Genomic DNA, 19,780 nt, shown 5'->3' on the forward strand with positions numbered 1-19,780 from the left:
CAAAAGCTCAAATTGCCACCGCTTAGTTTTCTTTTCTTTTCCTAATTAAATAATCTCATTTGCTTCTGGAGCTTCCTTATTCAACCTAATGAAATATTATCTCTGATATTCCAGTTTTTTAGGCAGTAGAGAGTTACTGGGAACCAGCCCAGGGTATCAGTTAAGAATACAGACTCTGGACCCAGACGGCCGAGCTCAAAGTACACTGAGCCACTTTGTGACTTTGAACATAACTTCTCTGTGTCTCAGTTTTCTCCTTTGTAAAAGGGTAATGATGATAGGAATAAATGGATTATTATAAACAAAGCTCTTCAGAACAGTGCCTGGCACAGAGTGGGTGCTACTGAAGGGTATATCACCATTATGATTGTGATTTGCATGGTAGAGCACAGAAATTAAGAGCATGAATTCTGGCATCCGGCGGTCAGTTCGAACGCTAGCTGCACCTCTAAGGTTATTTAATCCTTCTAAACCTCACTTGAAATACTCCACTTGGCATCTGCAGCACAACTTCTTCTTGGTTCTCTTGATTCTTCCCTGCAGCTTCGCCTCAAACTCCTTTGCTGTTTCCTTCTCATTTTCCTGACCTTGAATGTGGAGCCAGGCCTTGGGCTGCTTTCCTATTCACACTCATTGCCTAATGTTCTTCTCAGGGTCCACGGCTTTAAAGTGCATTTATACTCTGATGATTCAGTAAAGTTGCAGGATACAAAATCAACATACAAAAATCAGTTGCATTTCTATATAACAATCCAAAGAAAACAATCCCATTTACAATAGTATCAAAAAGAATAAAATACTTAGGAATAAATTTAACCAAGGAGGCAAAAGACTTGTACATTAAAAACTACAAAACATAGCTGAAAGAAATTAAAGGAGAGACAGACAAATGGAAAGATATCTCATATTCATGGATTGGAAGATTTAATATTGTTAAAATGTTCACACTATCCAAAGTGAGCTACACATTCAATGCAATCCCTATCAAAATCCCAATGGCATTTTTCACAGAAATAGAAAAACCAATCCTAAAATTCATATGGAACCACAAAGGACTCTGAATAGCCAAAATAACATGGAGAAAATGAACAAAGCTGGAGGAGTCACATCTACTGATTGCAAAACATATTACAAAGCTACAATAATCAAAACAGTATGGTACTGGCATAAACACAGACACACAGACAAATGGAACAGAATAGAAACCCAGAAATAAATCCACATATATATAGTCAACTGATCTTTGACAAAGGCATCAAGGAGGCACAATGGGGAAAAGATAGTCTCTTCAACAAATGGTGCTGTTATTCACGTGCAAAAGAATAAAACTGGACCCTTATCTTACACTATACACAAAAATCAACTCAAAATAGACTTAAAAATCAACTTAAACGTAAGACCTGAAACTGTAAAACTCCTAGAAGAAAACATAGGGGAAAAGCTGCCTGACATTGGTCTTAGCAATGATTTCTTAAATATGACATCAAAAGCACAGGCAACAAAAGCAAAAATAGATAAGTGGGCCTACATCAAACTAGAAAATTTCTACACAGCAAAGGAAACAATCAACAGAGTGAAAAGGCAACCTACAGAATGGGAAAAATATCTGCAAACCATATATCTGATAAGAGGTTAACATCCAAAATACAAAAGGAACTCTAACAACTCAACTGCAAAAAACCAAATAACCTGATTAAAAAATGGAGAAAGGATTTGAATAGATATTTCTCAAAAGACGATATATAAATGGCCAACAGGTATATGAAAAGATGCTTAACATTACTTATCATCGGGGAAATGCAAATCAAAACCACAATGAGATATCACTTCATACTTGTTAGGATGGCCATTATTAAAAAAAAAAGGAAAGAAAAGAAAAGAACAAGTATTGTTGAGGATGTGGAAAAACTGGAACCCTGTGCACTATTAGTGGGAGTGTAAAATGTTGCAGCCGCTATGGAAAACAGCATGGAAGTTCCTCAAAAAATTAAAAATAGAACTACCATATGATCCAGCAATCTCACTCTGGGTATTTATCCAAAAGAACTGAAATCAGGATCTCAGAGACATAGCCGCACTCCCATGTTCACTGCAGCATTATTCACTGCAGCATTATAGCCAAGAGGGGGAAACAAACTAAATGTCATCGACAGATGAATGGATAAAGAAAATGTAGTATATACATGCAATGGAATATTATTTAGCCATAAAAAGAAGGAAATCCTGTCAGATGCTACAACATGGATGAACCTTGAGGACATCATGCTACACGAAATAAGTCAGTCACAGAAGGACAAACATTGGTTGGTTCCACTTATATGAGATATCTGAAGTAGTCAAATTCATAGAAGTAGAAAGTAGAATGGCGGTTGCCAGGGGCTGGGGGAAGAGGGAAATGAGGATTTACTGTTCAATGAGTATGACGTTTCAGTCGTTCAAGATGAAAAAGTTCTAGGGATATGGTATACAACAGTGTGCTTACAGTTAACAATATTGTACTGTACATGTAAAAATGTTAACTTTTCAATAAATGGTGCTGGAACGGGATATCCACATGAACAAAAATGAATCTAGACACAGATCTTATACCCTTCACAAAAATTAACTCAAAATGGATCACAGACCTAAATGTAAAATATAAAACCATAAAACTCCTAGAAGATAACATAGGAGAAAGTCTAGATGACTTTGGGTATGGTGATAACTTTTTATTTGTTTATTTATTTTTTATTTTTTTCTGAGGAAGATCAACCCTGAGCTAACATCCACGCTAATCCTCCTCTTTTTGCTGAGGACGACCGGCTCTGCGCTAACGTCTATTGCCAATCCTCCTCCTTTTTTTTTTTTTTTCCCCAAAGCCCCAGTAGATAGTTGTATGTTATAGTTGCACATCCTTCTAGTTGCTGTATGTGGGACACAGCCTCAGCATGGCCAGAGAAGCAGTGCGTCAGTGCACGCCCGGGATCTGAACCCGGGCCGCCAGTAGCGGAGTGCGCGCACTTAACCGCTAAGCCACGGGCCCGGCCCTGGTGATGACTTTTTAGACACAACACTAAAGACATGATCCACGAACAAAATAACTAATAAGCTAGACTTCGTTAAAATTAAAAAACTTATGCTCTGCAAAAGATAACATCAAGAGAATGAGAAGACAAGCCACAGACTGGGAGAAAATATTTGCAAAAGACACATCTGATAAAGGACTTATATCCAAAATATACAAAGAGCTCTTTAAAACTCAACAATAAGAAAACGAATAACCCAATTAAAAAACGGGAAAAGATCTGAACAGACACCTCACCAAAGAAGATATACAGATGGTAAATAAGCATATGAAAAGATACTCAACATCATATGTCATTAGGGAACAGCAAATTAAAACAAGAAGATATCATTACATACCTATTAGAATGGCTAAAATCCAAAAAAACTGACAATAACAAATGCTAACAAGGATTATAGAAACAAGAACTCTCATTCATTGCTGATGGGAATGCAAAATGGTACAGCCACTTTGGGAGACAGTTTGGGAGCCTCTTATAAAACTAAACATAGTCTTACCAAACAATCCAGCAATTGCACTCTTCGGTATTTACCCAAATGAACTGAAAACTTACATCCACACAAAAACCTGCACATGGATGTCTACAGCAGCTTTATTCATAATTGCCAACAATGTGGAAGTCACAAAGATGTCCTCCAGTAGGTGAATGGATAAACTGCAGTACATCAAGACAACATAATATTATTCAGCACTAAAAAGAAATGATCTATCAAGCCGCAAAAAGACATGGAGGAACCTCAAAGGCATATTACTAAGTGAAAGAACCCAATCTGAAAAGGCTACATACTATACGATTTCAAGAATATGACATTCTGGAAAAGCCAAAACTATAAACTGTAAAAGGATCAGTAGTTAGCAGGGGGTGGGGGTGGGGGTATGAATAGGTAGAGCACACAGGATTTTTAGGGCAGTGAAAATACTCTTTATGATACTATAATGATGGATACATGTCATTATACATTGTTCAAACTCATAGAATGTACAATACCAAGGGTGAATTGTAATATAAATTGTGGACTTTGGGTGATTATGATGTGTCAATGCAGGTTCATCAGTTGTAACAAATGTACCACTCTGGTGTAGGATATTGATGATGGGGGAGGCTATGTATGTGTAGGGGCAGGCGGTATATAGGAAATCTCTGTACCTAATTCTTAATTTTATTGTGAACCTAAAACTGTTCCAAAAAATAAAGTCTTAAAAAATGTTAAGAGGATAGATCTCATGTTATGTATTATTTTATTTTATTTTATTTATTTATTTTTCCCCCCCTAAGCCCCAGTAGATAGTTGTATGTCATAGTTGCACATCCTTCTAGTTGCTGTACGTGGGACGCGGCCTCAGCATGGCCGGAGAAGCGGTGCGTCGGTGCGCGCCCGGGATCTGAACCTGGGCCGCCAGCAGCGGAGCGCGCGCACTTAACCGCTAAGCCACGGGGCCGGCCCTGTGTTTTTTTTTAAACACAAAAAATATATGTATATCCAGAATTTGACACTTCTCACTGCTGCCACCCTGGCCCAAGGCACCACCACCTACTCCCTAGATTACTGTAATATTCTCTAAACAGGTCTCCTTGCTCCCACCCTGTCCCCTACAGTTCATTTTCCATTAAGCAGCCAGAGTGGTTCTTCACCTCCCTTGAAGCACAATCCAAAGTTCTTCCTACAGCCTACAAGACCCTTTGTGATGTGGCCCACTGATATTTCTCTCACTCCATCTCCTACCTTCCTCACTCACCTGTTGTGGTCCAGCTGCACTGGCTTCTTTGCTGTTCCTAGAAACACCACGTATGCTGCCACTAGAGGGCCTGTGTACTTGCTGTTCCTGCTGCATGGTATTCTCGTCCTCAAGATATATCCCACTCATCTCCAAGACACTGAAGGAGAGAAATGAAACATAAATTGATAAACAAACAAATATACCAGGGTGAAAATTAAGGTAACAAAGAATAAAGCAGGTTAAATAGACAGAGAAGGCATGGGTACAATTTAATGTGGCTTACTCTCACTCACTTTAGATCTCCTCTCAAATGTCAAATCACCACAGAGACTTTCCCTGAGTATCCTACACTAAATTGCATCTATGCATTCTCTATGCACTTAACCTGCTCGTTCTTTGTCATAATATTTTCACACAGATTGTTTATTGGTTTGTGTTTTCTTCCTCCCCTCCACACGCATGATCATAAATACCATAAGAGCAAGAGTAGTGCCTGGGACAGAGTAGGCACTCAGTAAATATTTAATGTTAAATGAACAAAGTCCTATACTAGCTATCTATAGACTCGTAACAAACTACCCCAAAGCTTTGTAGCTTAAAACAACAACCATTTTGGGGCCGGCCCCGTGGTGTAGTGGTTAAGTGTGCGCTCTCCGCTGCTGGCAGCCTGGGTTTGGATCCCGGGTGGGCACCACGCACCACTTGTCAGGCCATGCTGTGGCGGCATCCCATATAAAGTAGAGGAAGATGGGCATGCATGTTAGCTCAGGGCCAGTCTTCCTCAGCAAAAAGAGGAGGATTGGCATGGATGTTAGCTCAGGGCTGATCTTCCTTACACACACACACACACACACACAAAAAACAATAATAAAAAAAAAAAACACCACCATTTTATTCTATCTAATGACTTTGTGGATCAGAAAATCAGTCAGGGCTTGGCTGAGTGGATTCTTCTGTTTTAGGTATTATTGAGAGAGGTTATTCAGTGATATCAGCTGGTGGATGCACTTGGTAGAGGGTCCAAGAAGGCTTCGCCTACATGTCTGGTACTTTGGAGGGGATAGCTGCAAGGATGGGCACAGCTGGGACCACAGTCTAGAGCACCTACACATAATTTCTTTACCACGGCAGTCTCAGAATAGTCAGACTTCTTACATGGTGGTTCAGGGTTCCAAGAACACATGTTCCAGCAAAAAGAGTGGCAACTGCACGGCCTTTTATAACTCAACTTTGGAAGTCATAGAGGATCAATTCTACCATGCTCTATTTGGTTGAAGCAGTCATAAGCCCATCCATATTCAAGGGAAGGGGAGAGAGATCCCATCTTTTAATAAGAGGAGTGTTGAAGAATTTGCAGCCATATTTCAGATTGCTACAACCCCATACCTCACAGTACAGAGCTTTGGGCCTACTAGGTATTCAGGAAACTTTGGTTGACTCAAAATGGAATTACAAAATGGGATTTTCAACTAAGGTACTATAACTAGAAGAGAGAACAGTTTGGTTCTTTAATACAGGGGTTTATAAAAAATAATTAATTTTAAATGGTCTACATAATTTCAAAACCAAAAAACTAAACATCAAACTCAAAACAGACCATCTATGAGGGGCTCACCAATAGACTGGACATAGCTGAGGAAAGAATCAGTGAGCTTGAGGATATGTCAGTACAAATTTCCCAAACTGAAATGCGAAGAGAAGGAAGAATGAAAAAAAAATGGGACAGAACATCCAAGAATTGTAGGATAATTACAAAGGGTGTAACATACAAGTAATGGGAATACCAGAAGGAGGAGAAAGAGAGAAAGGAGCAGAAGGAATATTTGAAGTAATAATGGCTAAGAATTTTCCGAAGTTAACAACATATACCACCAAACTACAGATCCAGGAAGCTCAGAGAACACCAAGTAGGATAATTACCCAAAAAATCTACACCTAGGAATATCACAAAAATCCTTAAAGTGTATGCACCTAACAACAGAGCATTGAAATACACAGGCAAAAAGTGATAGAACTGCAAGGAGAAATAGATAAAGCCACTATTATAGTTGAATATTTAGTCACCTCTGTCGGTGACTAACATATCCAGCAGGTAAAAAGCAGCAAGGATATAGCTAAACTGAATAGCACCATTAAATTGGATCTAATCGACATTTATAAGATACTTCATCCAACAACAGCAAAATACACATGGTCACATGGAACGTTTGCTAAGACAAACCACATTCTGGGCCATAAAACACACCTCAACAAAGTTACAAGAACAGAAGTCATAGAAAGTATGTTCTCAGACCACAACAGAATTAAACTGAGATCAATAACAGAAATATAGCTAGGAAATCTCAAAATATTTGGAGATTAAACAACACACTCCTAAACACATGGGTAAAAGAGGAAGTCTCAGAAGAAATTTAAAAATATTTTGAACTGAACGAAAATGAAAATACAACTTATCAAAATTTGTGGGATGCAGTGAAAGCAGTGCTTCCAGGGAAATTTATAGCACTGAATGCACACATTAGAAAAGAAGAAAGCTCTAAAAGTCAATAATCAAAGCTCCCACCTTAGGAAACTAGAAAAGAGAAGAGCAAATTAAATTCAAAGTGAGCAGAAGAAAAGAAGTAATAAAATTTAGAGCAGAAACCAATGAAATTGAAAATAGGCAAACAATAAAGAAAATCAAAAGACAAAAAGCTGGTTCTTTGGGGAAAAACCCAACAAAATGGATAAACCTCTAGCCAGGTTTATTAGTCTGCTCAGGTTGCCATAACAAAATATCACAAATTGGGTGATTTAGACAACAAAAATTTATTTTTTGCAATTCTAGAGGCAGGGAAGTCCAAGATCAAGGTGTCAGCTGATTTGGTTCCTAGTGAGACTTGCAGATGGCCACCTCTCACTGTGTCCTCACATGGCAGAGAAAGAAAGCTCTGGTGTCTCTTCCTCTTCTTTTAAGAGACCAGCCCTATTGGATAACGGCTTCACCCTTATGATCTCATTTAATCTTTATCATCTCCTCATAGGCAATCTCATTTAAAGCTCAGGGTCCTCTTCCAAGTTCACTGGTTGTTGGCAGAATTCAGGTCCTCGTGGCTATAGGACTGAGGCCCTCAGCTCCCACAGGGCACATACCATCGTCTGCCACGTGGCCTTCATCATAAGATGGCAAGTTTGCTTCTTCAGGTGAACAGGAGAGTATCTCAGCTGCTTTGAATCTGATTTCAGTAAGTGCCCAGTCCCTTTTAAAGGTTGATCTGTTTAGGTCTGGCCCACCCCGAACAATTCCTTTTTGATTACCTCAAAGTCAACTGATTTGGGGACTTTCATTATGTTTGCAAAATTCTTTACCTCTGTCACGTAACATAGCCTAATCACAGAAAGGAAATCCTTCAAACTCACAGTCCTGCCCACACGCAAAGTGAGGGGATTATACAGAGTGTACATCAGGGGGCAGGAACCTCAGGGGCCATCTCAGAATTCTGCCCACCAGTGTATACAATTAATCCTGATGAAACTAATGATGTCAGATTAATTCTCCTAAATCAAGTTACTCACCATACCACTCTTCTCTTAAAATAACCTTCAATAGTTCTGGAAAACACAGAGAAGGAACTTTAAATTCTTTACCCTGATATTCAAGGTCTTTCTCAAACATGACCCAGGCAACATTTTAAACCTTTACTCCAACAAGCCCTGCTCAATGAGCCCTTAGTCACACGCTTTGCTCTGCCCTCCCACGCCCTTTGTGTTCTCTGTATCTGCATTCCTTCTTGCACTCTTCCTCCAGACCTCATTCACTCCTTTCCCTCCTCCTTCTTATTCAAGCCTTTACAGCCTTCAAGATGCTGCATCAACACCCCGGGATAAAACCTTTCCTGACCCTTTTGACTCACACTGAGGTTATCTTCATTTGAATTTGTCCTCAAGTACTGTGGTGGATTGCAAAAAGCAACCGTAATCTTCCCATTCCTGTGTGCAATCATTTGCAATGTGACTTTGCCACTCATCCCATCAAGAGGTGGATTATATTTTTTCACCTCTTGACTCTAGGCTGGGTCCTGTGACTTTCTTTAGCCAATGGGACATGAGCAAACCTGACACAAGCAGACACTTTAAAGCATTTGTGCACTGGGGCTTGCCCTCTTGCTGTGCTGGGAACCCTGCTACCACCACCAGGTGACTGAGGTTGGACTACTCTACTGGACGATAAGGGACACCTGGCCAAATAATTCTTGTAGCCCCAAATGACACTGGGCCAACCACCTGGCACCTGAAAAATAATAAATGTCTGGTGTTTTAGGTCATGAAGCTTTGTACCAATGTTTGCAGCAAACTACTCTTTAACAATGAGATTCAAGGTCCTCCTTTTTAACAACATTGCTTTTACTCAGCTTCATTCTAATATGCTTCCTTGTGAGAAATGTGAATTATAGCTTGCAATGAAGGAACTGTGCAGGAAGCACAAGCTGGTCTTCAATTATCTGGAAATATCCATGGGGGTGGGTCATGAACCTTCTCAAAGATGCTTGGCTTTTAAACAGAGAAGCAATCCATATGTCCATCAACAGATGAATGGATAAACAAAATGTGGTATATCCATACACTGGAATATTATTTAGCCTAAAAAGGAATGAAGTTCTGATACCTGCTACAACATGGATGAATCTTGAAAATGTTATGTGAATTGAAATAGACCAAAAGGACAAATATATAAGGGGGACAAAAAAGTTTTGGAAATAGGTAGTGGTGATGGTTGTACAATATCATGAACATAATTAACGTCACTAAATTGTACACTTAAAAATGGAAAATTTTATGTTATATACATTTTAACACAGCATTTAAATATTAATAATATAATATGCCAAAAACTCTTGAATTATACACTTTAAATGGGTGGATTGTATGGTACGTGAATTATATCTCAATAAAGCTGTTAAAAAGTTTTTTTAAATAAAACAAACAAAAAACAAGAGAAAACACCACCAAAAGTCACCCTTGATTTCACTTTTCTCCTCAGATGGAAACTACGCTGCATACTGCACATCTATTTTCCCTTCACTGCCAGGAAGCTTAAGACCAAGTTTTATGTTCAAGGTCAGCAACTCAGCTGGCACATAGATGTGCTCAAACATAGTATCTATCATCATTCTCATCAAATCAGAGGTTCCGCTTTCCTGTTCAGATCCTTCTATGTGTCTTCCTTTGTCCCATCTCTCGATCTTTGTTAACTAAAATTCATTCAAGTGACTTTTCTCCAGGCCCCCAACAGACCCTAAAGTAAACTGAGATAATGAACCTTTGAGGTCATAGTATTAGCTCTGTAAATATGACACTATAGTCTCAGATGAATAATTAACCCTCAGAGCAAGGAGAAGAGCTCATGCTAAAGAGGAAATAAGAGAACGCAGCGCCTCAAAAGCGGTGAGGATGTCAGCAGTTTAACCAGGATCATTTAAACCACCTTCAACCTATTCCTGGGTAGTACTTTTTTTTTTGTTTTGTTTATTTATTTATTTATTTTTTCCCCCAAAGCCCCAGTAGATAGCTGTATGTCATAGATGCAAATCCTTCTAGTTGCTGTATGTGGGACACGGCCTCAGCATGGCCCGAGAAGCGGTGCGTCAGTGTGCGCCTGGGATCCGAACCTGGGCCGCCAGCAGCGGAGTGCGCGCACTTAACCGCTAAGCCACAGGGCCGGCCCCTGGGTAGTACTTTTACCACAGAAAAATCAATGGGCTCAAATTTGGTAACAGACAGAAAACAACCATTGCTGACTGACCTTTCATCCTGGGACCATTCCATTAGGACAAACTATTCAAAAATTCCCCAAATGCCCATATTTTCTAACAAATTTTGGAAGACTATATCCCAAAATTCTGAGGAACTTGGCTTTAAGATCATAGGAAAAAGTCAGTCATATAGGAGAAGGAGAGAGAGAACATTCTTAATTCTATACACATACCCAACTTTTTTCATCTCAGAAAAAGCCTGAGTCCTGGGTAAGTACGCTAGTCCCCCAGTTAATCCACCAAACTACTTACTTGTCCAATGAATTGCTATAAAAAGAAGCCTACAAATACGAAACCCAAAACAGATACATTCTATCTCTAGTAATAAAGTTTCTGATGATGTAGTATATAATACCTGTACCTCTTTGACAAGAGAAGTATTCTTACTAGAAAAATCCAATGGGGGGCCAGCCCGGGGGCACAAGCGGTTAAGTGCATGCGCTCCGCTGCGGCGGCCCGGGGTTCGCTGGTTTGGATCCCGGGCGCGCACTGACGCACCACTTGTCAAGCCATGCTGTGGCGGCGTCCCATATAAAGTGGAGGAAGATGGCCATGGATGTTAGCCCAGGGCTAGTCTTCCTCAGCAAAAAGAGGAGGATTGGCAGATGTTACCTCAGGGCCGATCTTCCTCACACACACACAAAAAAATCCATTTGGCTTGCCACTCTAATAAATCAAATTTCCCAATGACAGGAACCATGTTGGTTCTTCCATCCACAGTACAAGTACTTTGTACTTGGATGTGCTATTAATAAATATTTCTTGAACATCACTTTAAAGTCAATCAGACTATAAATTAAAATTTTCACCATAAGTAGATAATGAATGGTAAGAGGCAATACATTAAAGGTGCAACGCTGCTCTAAAAGAGAACATATCCCCTCATATACAAGGATGCCCACTTGGCTTTTCACTGTTGCTGGGACTGTTGGAAAGAAAGAGTGATGGCATCACAGTGTAACAGAAAATTCTAGTGGTGGCATGTGGGTTGGGGAGGCAGGCTGTATGGAAGGTCTGCCCCAACGGCCTCCGTGTCATTCCTATGCCCCTAGCCTTGATTTCCTCATTTTTAAAAGGTGAGATCTACCTTAGTTTGTTACGTAGGTTCCTTCCACTCCTAAAAGAGATTTGATGCTATTAGAGTTATTTTTCATTGCAGAATTGGTTTTCAACAGTTTCCATGTTTTCTACACAATTCCACCTAGTACCTCCAATCAATAATAAAAAATTATACATGAGCTTTCATGAGTTGGATATTATAATAAGTGCTCAAAATGTATAACACTGATGTTGTTCCTATTTAACATTAAAGATTCCAGTGTCCTCATATTTACATTCAGAAAAGGAAAGCTGGCTTAGATATACACTTAGAAGAACTTATTAACTCATATTTAATCGTATGACAAAAATGACACCATGGCAAGGGATATTAGGATTAAGCAAATTAATTAGATACAAAGTTCCTAGCCTCTAAAGCTGAATTCCTAGTAAGTTTAACCGTTTGTCACCTTCTGTGTTACCACAACTTCAAAATGATTTGTTTTCTTAAAAGGCTGGAGGGTAGGGGTGGGGGGAATGACTTATGAATTAACCAGGGATTGTTTGGATATAATTATAAACTGCAAATCACCATGATTTCAATGATATTCAGACTTTTAAAGCTATTTTATAAAAAAAGAAAAGAAAGCAAATTAGACCTTTGCTAAGAGATTATTTATGAGTAAGGAACTTATACATTCATGACTGAGTGTTCGACAATACATTCCCAGTGGAATGATCTCTAAAAACGTCTATAATTAAAAACAGAATAGTAAAAAAAAATTCAATGGCTTACTCTCTTGTTGGTGAGTTAGTGGAGGATTCCTTTTTTGAATCAGGAGAGCTTAGAGTTTGCAAAATACAATTATGTTTTTCGGTGGATAGGGCACCTCTTTCTTGCTCAGAGTGGATTAATTTTAAGGCCTCTATTCCATCTTCTCCCTCCATCTTGTCACTCGGATCTGGCTGTGGTTCTGGACTCTCTAAAATCAGACCATCTTCACTTACGGCAACTGTGAGGTCACTGCTGCTGCTCAGACTTTCCTCTTCCTGCTGTTGCTGCATTTTCCTGAAGGGCTTCTGTGCCTCGGGGTCCCCGTGAGGAGGATGATCTGGAAGAGGGGATATGAAGAGACTACTGATCACTAAGTGCAGGGAGAAGCGAGGTAAGACGTTCCACCTCACGGAATGGGATTATTCATCAGTTAAAACATGTAGAAACAATACATGATTAATTACAGTATTTAAAAACTCATTAAAAATATTTTATTAAATATATTAAAAATATAACAATGAGTTTAAAAATCAGAGAATTCGCTTGTAAGAATATTTCCACATACATATTTAAGAATTCATTAGAATGGAATTTGTTGGCAAAGTCACCACTGTACTTTGTTTTTTGACAAAAGATAAAATTAGAGAGTACACTTTGTTCTTACATAAGACCACTACCACCCAGAAAAACTAAATACCAACAAAAATCAGCAAACAATCTCAGCCTCTCACCCCACCTGAGAAACCTTCCTGAGCAGAATGCTTCTCTTGAGAACACTTACTTTCAGATGCACAGTATTCTGAGACTGATATCGGAGCGACTGGTAGTCTGGCACTGTCTTCCTTGACTTCAATATGTTCCCGTGTCAGTATTTCTCCCTCTGATGCCCCTGATCTGCTGGAACTGTCACACTTTAAATCAGTGGTTCTGCTCCCTGGACGTAATCTTCCCCGTAACAGGGAATGGAGTTCAGCAGACTTTTTGCTTTCAGATAAATTACTCTTGCCGTGACGTGAGTTGCTTCCTATCTCCAAGCAATGAGTCTGTTCCTCCTCAGACAATGGGCTGGCTGTGACTGGCGTTTTCTCACCAATCTGAAGAGATGTCCTTCCATCTATTTTGTCAGACTTATTTAAGCACTGTGTGCCACTATTAGTGCAGACTACATAGCTGTCTGTCACATCACTGCTCTGGGCTGTCTGTTGCTGTGAACGTGGGTCAAGAATTGTTCTGAAGTTCTTCGTGGGTTGGGGAGATTTCTGCTCTGTACTAACATCTCCAGTGCTTGAGATGGCTGACATTTGGCGGCCCATAAAGATTGTTGCTGGTTGATACAATCCTCTTGACACAGCTGTCCCCAAGTTAATCCCTGCCTGCATTGCAACCTGCAGCACCAAAAGAGACGTGAGTTAAATGTATTGTGTATGAACAATTAGGTTGTTTAGGTTGTTTTCAGAAATGAAATGAGGAAAAGGAAGCATCACCATTGAAATCAACAGCTACCATGTTTATAAAACTCATGGCTTCCTACAAAATGAATGAGCAAAAAACTGGTATAGTCCATACTCTTTAATTTTAAAAACAGTGTTGGTTCACAAAGCAAATATTGTCAAGGAACTATGGAATCTATATTTTTCAAAAAGAAATGCATACATTGCACAACTATGTGAATGTACTTAACGCCACTGAATTGTACACTTAAATGTGGTTAAGATGGTAAATTTTATGTTATGTATATTTTAGCACAAGCAAAAAAAAAAAAGCTGTGAGTTCTAGCCACTTTCCTCAGAGATGCTCAGATTTGATGGAGCTAGGAAGGTACCTGATGGAAAAAAAAAAAAAGGGAGAGGGAGAGAAAGAGATGCATACAAAGGACTACCAGAGGTTTCAAAACTCTATTTCTGGTAATATGTGTAATATAAAAAACCCTCCAATAATAACATTCAAGATTGCATTATAATATTCTGCATATGTGCAAACAGCCATAATTTCTAGTCAACCTCAAATAACAACAACAGTTTTTCCTGAACATTTTCAAATAATTTTAAATACATTTAAAGCAATTTAAATTTACTGGCACGTCTATCAGGAGAATGAACATTGTCTCTTCCTTGAAAAGAGAGAGGGGAGGGGAGAGGTGGAAAAAGAAACAGAAGCAATTGGTTCAGTGGCTTGATCAAGGACGCACAGTGGGAAGCAGAACTGGAAGTAACAACCCTGAAGCCTTGAGGAATTTAAGTGCTTTTCTTCCAAAGAGACCAAAGCATCTCCACATATACAGTAGCATTTAGTTCACAGAGCCCTACAGAATAGATGGGGAGACATATTTGCACCCCTTTTCTGCATATGGAAAAACTGAGGCCCAAATGTTCAGACAGAAAATGCCATAAACACAGCTGAAACAGAATCAGGTGTTGCTTCTCTTCAAATATACCATCTCTTCTATTCCAAAAAATAAAAGAAACAACTTTGATGTTAAAAACAAATGAACAGAGATGTCAGAGAAAATGGTAGAATAAGAACCTCTCAAAATTCTATGTTTCATAAAACAAACAGTGACACTGGAAAACATCTTCGACACTGGAAAATAACTTAGAATTCTGGAGATTAACCACAGGCTTGCAGCAATCAGGGGAGCATTTACTCAAGAAAAACAACTGAATCTTGGTAGGAACAGTACACTTTATGGTGCTTTATCTTGTCCTATTCTCATTTCCCACTCTTCAGGTCTGCGGTAACTTTGAAAATCCACAGCCTGTAACCCAGCAGTCTAACAGCTACTGGAAAGAGTGGAAAAGAGATGGAATTCCTTCAACACCCCATTCTCAGAGAACTGTCATTACGTGACTTATCTGGTGGTTTCCTGGAAGGCTACACTCACAAGACTGTCTTTTTTTGACTTGACTTGAAGCTCACACAGTGCAAAAAGCCTTCTCCTTGGGGGTATTTGTCAAAAATAATCAGAGACAGGGGCCGGCCCAGTGGCGCAGGCAGTTAAGTGCACGCACTCTGCTGCGGCAGCCCGGGGTTCGCCGGTTCGGATCCCCAGCATGCACCGACGCACTGCTTGTCGAGCCATGCTGTGGCGGCGTCCCATATAAAGTGGAGGAAGATGAGCACGGATGTTAGCTCAGCGCCAGTCTTCCTCAGAAAAAAGAGGAGGATTGGCATCAGATGTTAGCTCAGGGCTGATCTCCCTCACAAAAAAAAAAAAAAAAAAAAAAAAATCAGAGACAATTGTTTAACATCAAGGCTGTATATAAAAGTTGGGCAGTAGATAACAGTTGGGCAAACAACAGGCTAACTAAAAACCTTAAAAGGAAAAGCTGGTTAACAAGATGTCCACAGGGGGCTTTGAAAAGCTCCAACACACTCCTGGAAATCCAGATGGCCACCTGCACGCTCAGGCCTTGGGCATGCTCAGGAAAAGTCCTGAAAAGGGCCTAAGCTCTCACCTCAGGCTTGCCCGGAGGCTCTGTGCAAGCACTTAGTAAAGGTCAAGGTGGAATTGTAAACTGCCTGGATGAGGGCTGAAGGTGTGCCCGAAGACACACTCAAAGCCCCTTGGCAAAGACTGTGAAACTTACTGGTTTTAGGCATTTCAAAAAACTCTGTCTAATCACCAAGACAAAAAACAACAAATGTTGGAGAGGATGTGGAGAAACAGGAACCCTCATACACAGCTGGTGGGAATGCAAATTGGTGCAACCTCTATGGAAAACGGTATGGAGATTCCTCAAAGAATTAAAAATAGAGATGCCCTATGATCCAGCCATCCCACTACTGGGAATCTATCCAACGCACCTGAAATCAACAATCCAAAGAGGCTTATGCACCCCTATGTTCATTGCAGCATTATTCACCATAGCCAAGAAGTGGAAGCAACCTAAGTGTCCCTCGACTGACAATTGGATTAAGAAAATGTGGTATATATATACAATGGAATACTACTCAGCCATAAAAAAAGACAAAATCGTCCCATTTGCAACAACATGGATGGGCCTGGAGCGTAATATGTTAAGTGAAATAAGCCAGAAAGAGAAAGACAAACACTGTATGATCTCACTCATATGTGGAATATAAACCAACACATGGACAGAGAAAACTGGACTGTGGTTACCAGGGGCAGTGGGGGTGGGGGGTGGGCACAAGGGGTGAAGGGAGTCATATATATGGTGATCGACAAACAAAAATGTACAACCCAATATTTCACAATTTTAGAAACCATTAAAACATCAATTAAAAAAAAAAAAGAGAGAGAAACTTCCACAGAAAACCCCCAAAATGAAATGGTAGTCAGAAACACAAAGGAAGAGAAACAATGGAAATATAGATTAGGTGGGATTAAGCCCTCATGTATCAATAATCACTCTAAATGTAAATTGATTGCATTCTCCAATCAACAGACACAGAGTGCTGGGGTGGATTAGAAAACAAGACCCAACAATATGCTGCCTCCAGGAAACACATCTCAGCTCTAAAAACAAACAGGCTCAGAATGAAGGGATGGGAGACAATACTCCAGGCAAATGGCAAATAAAAGAAACTAGGTGTTGCCATACTTATACCAGACAAAGCAGACTTCAAGATAAAAAAGACTATGAGAGACAAAGAGGGGCAGTATATAATGATAAAGGGGACTTTCCACCCAGAGGACATAACACTTATAAAGATATATGCACCTAACACAGCAGCACAAAAGAATATAAAGCAACTATTAATAGACCTAAAGGGAGAAATTAACAGCAACACAATAATAACAGGGGACCTGAACAACCCACTTACATCCATGGATAGATCATGCAGAGAAAGGCAACAAGTAAATAGTGGAATTAAATGAAACATATGATCAGATGAACTTAATTGATATATATAGGGCATACCCTCCTAAAACAGCAGAATACATGTTCTTCTTAAGTGCACATGGAACATTCTCAAAGATAGACCATATGTTGTGAAACAAGGCAAGCCTGAATAAATTTAAGATTGAAATCATATCAAGCCTCTTTTCTGACCACAATGCTATGACACTAGAAATCAACTACAAGAAAAAAGATGGGGAAGTCACAAATATGTGGAGACTAAAGAACACGTGACTGAAGAACCATTGGATCAATGAACAAATCAAAGGAGAAATCAAAAAATACCTGAAGACAAATGAAAATGAAAAGACAACAAAAGAACTCTTACAGGATGCAGCAAAAGCAGTTCTAAGAAGGAAATTCATAGCAATACAAGCGCACCTCAACAAACAAGAAAAATACCAAATAAGTAACCTTAAACTACACCTAATAGAACCAGAAAATGAAGAACAAATGAAGTCCAAAGTCAGCAGAATGAGGGAAATAATAAAAATTAGAGCAGAAATAAATGAAATAAAGACTAAAAAAACAGTAGAAAGGATCAATGAAACAAAGAGCTGGTTCTTTGAGAAGATTGAAACAAAATTGACAGACCCTTAGCCAGACTCACGAAGAAAAAAAGAGAAAAGGCTCAAAGACATAAAATTAGAAATGAAAGAGGAGAAATTACAACAGATACCACAGAAATCCAAAGACAGTAAGAGAATACACTGAACAACTTACATGCCACCAAACAGGATAACCTAAAAGAAATAGATAAATTCTTAGATTCCTACAACCTCCCAAAACTGAATCAAGAAGAAATAGAGTAAATGAACAGACCAATCACAAGTAAAGAGATCAAAATGCTCATCAAAAACCTCCCAAAAAACAAAAGTCCAGGACCAGATGGCTTCTCTGGAGAATTGTACCAAATATTCAAACAAGATTTAATACCCATGCTTCTCAAACTATTCCAAACAGTTGAAGAAGATGGAACACTTCCTAATTCATTCTATGAGGCCAACATCACCCTGACAGCAAAAGCAGATAAGGATAGCACAAAGAAGGAATATTACAGGCCAATATCACTGATGAACACAGATGCAAAAATACTCAACTAAATATCAGCAAATCGAACACAGCAATGTATTAAAAGGATCATATACCATGATCAAGTGGAAATTATAGCAAGGATGCAGGGATGGTTCAACATCCGCAAATCAATCAATGTGATACACCACATTAACAAAATGAGCAATAAAAGTCACACGATCCTCTCCACAGATGCAGAGAAAGGATTTGACAAGATCCAACATACATTTATGATAATAACTCTCAATAAAATGGGTATAGAAGGAAAGTACCTCAACACAATAAAGGCCATATATCACAAACCCACAGCCAACATCATACTTAATGGTGAAAAACTTAAAGCCATTCCTCTGAGAACAGGAAGAAGACAAAGGTGCCCATTATCGCCACTCCCATTCAACATAGTACTGGAGGTTTTGGCCAGAGCAATTAGGCCGGAAAAAGAAATAAAAGGAATCCAAATTGGAAAGGAAGAAATGAAACTCTTGCTGTTTGCAGATGACATGATTGTAATTACAGAAAACCCTAAAGAATCCATCAGAAAACTATTAGAAATAATCAACAACTACAGCAAAGTTGCAGCATACAAAATCAACTTACCAAATCAGTTGCAATTCTATACTTTAATAATGAACTAACAGATAGAGAACTCAAGAATACAATCCCATTTACAATTGCAACAAAAAGAAAAAAGTGTCTAGGGATAAATTTAACCAAATTTAACCAAAGAGGTTAAAGACCTATACAATGAAAACTATAAGACATGATTGAAAGAAATCAATGATGACCTGAAGTAATTGGAAGATATTCCATGCACATGGATTGGAAGAATAAACACAGTTAAAATGTCCATATTACCTAAAGTAATCTACAGATTCAATGCAATCCCAATCAGAATCTCAATGACCTTCTTCATAGAAATGGAACACAGAATCCTAAAATATACATGGAATAACAAAAGACCTCGAACAACCAAAGCAATTCTGAGAAGAAAGAACAAAGCTGGAGGCATCACAATCCTAACTTGAAAATATATTACATAGCTATAGTAATCAAAATGGCATAGTACTGGCACAAAAGCAGACTCATAGATCAATGGAACAGAACTGAAAGCCCAGAAAGAAAACCACACATCTGTGGTCAGTTAATCTCTGACAAAGGAGCCAAGATCATACAATGGAGAAAGGAAAGTCTCTTCAATAAATGCTATTGGGAAAACTGGACAGCCACATGCAAAAGAATGAAAGTAGATCATTATCTTCCACCATACACAAAAATTAACTCGAAATGGATAAAAGACTTGAATCTAACACTTGAAACCATAAAACTCCTAGAAGAAAATATACGCAGTACAGTCTTTGACATCGGTCTTAGCAGCACCCTTCCCAATACCATGTCTACTCAGGCAAGGGAAAGAAAATAAAAAATATACAAATGGGACTACATGAGACTAAAA

At 39.0% G+C, this 19,780-nt stretch overlaps 1 protein-coding gene across 1 annotated transcript in view; it reads right to left on the bottom strand.

Moving 5' to 3' along the window:
* The window catches only part of LOC131403876 (centrosomal protein kizuna-like), a 68,158-nt gene extending 53,669 nt beyond the window's left edge, over nucleotides 1-14,489 (bottom strand). The window contains 3 exon segments of the mRNA XM_058538112.1: nucleotides 12,410-12,725; nucleotides 13,170-13,773; nucleotides 14,463-14,489. Of these exon segments, the coding sequence (XP_058394095.1) occupies nucleotides 12,410-12,725; nucleotides 13,170-13,773; nucleotides 14,463-14,489 (947 nt within the window).
* Nucleotides 14,490-19,780: the final 5,291 nt, after the last annotated feature.

Source organism: Diceros bicornis, unplaced genomic scaffold (genome assembly GCF_020826845.1).
Source record: "Diceros bicornis minor isolate mBicDic1 unplaced genomic scaffold, mDicBic1.mat.cur scaffold_93_ctg1, whole genome shotgun sequence".
Classification (NCBI taxonomy): domain Eukaryota; kingdom Metazoa; phylum Chordata; class Mammalia; order Perissodactyla; family Rhinocerotidae; genus Diceros; species Diceros bicornis.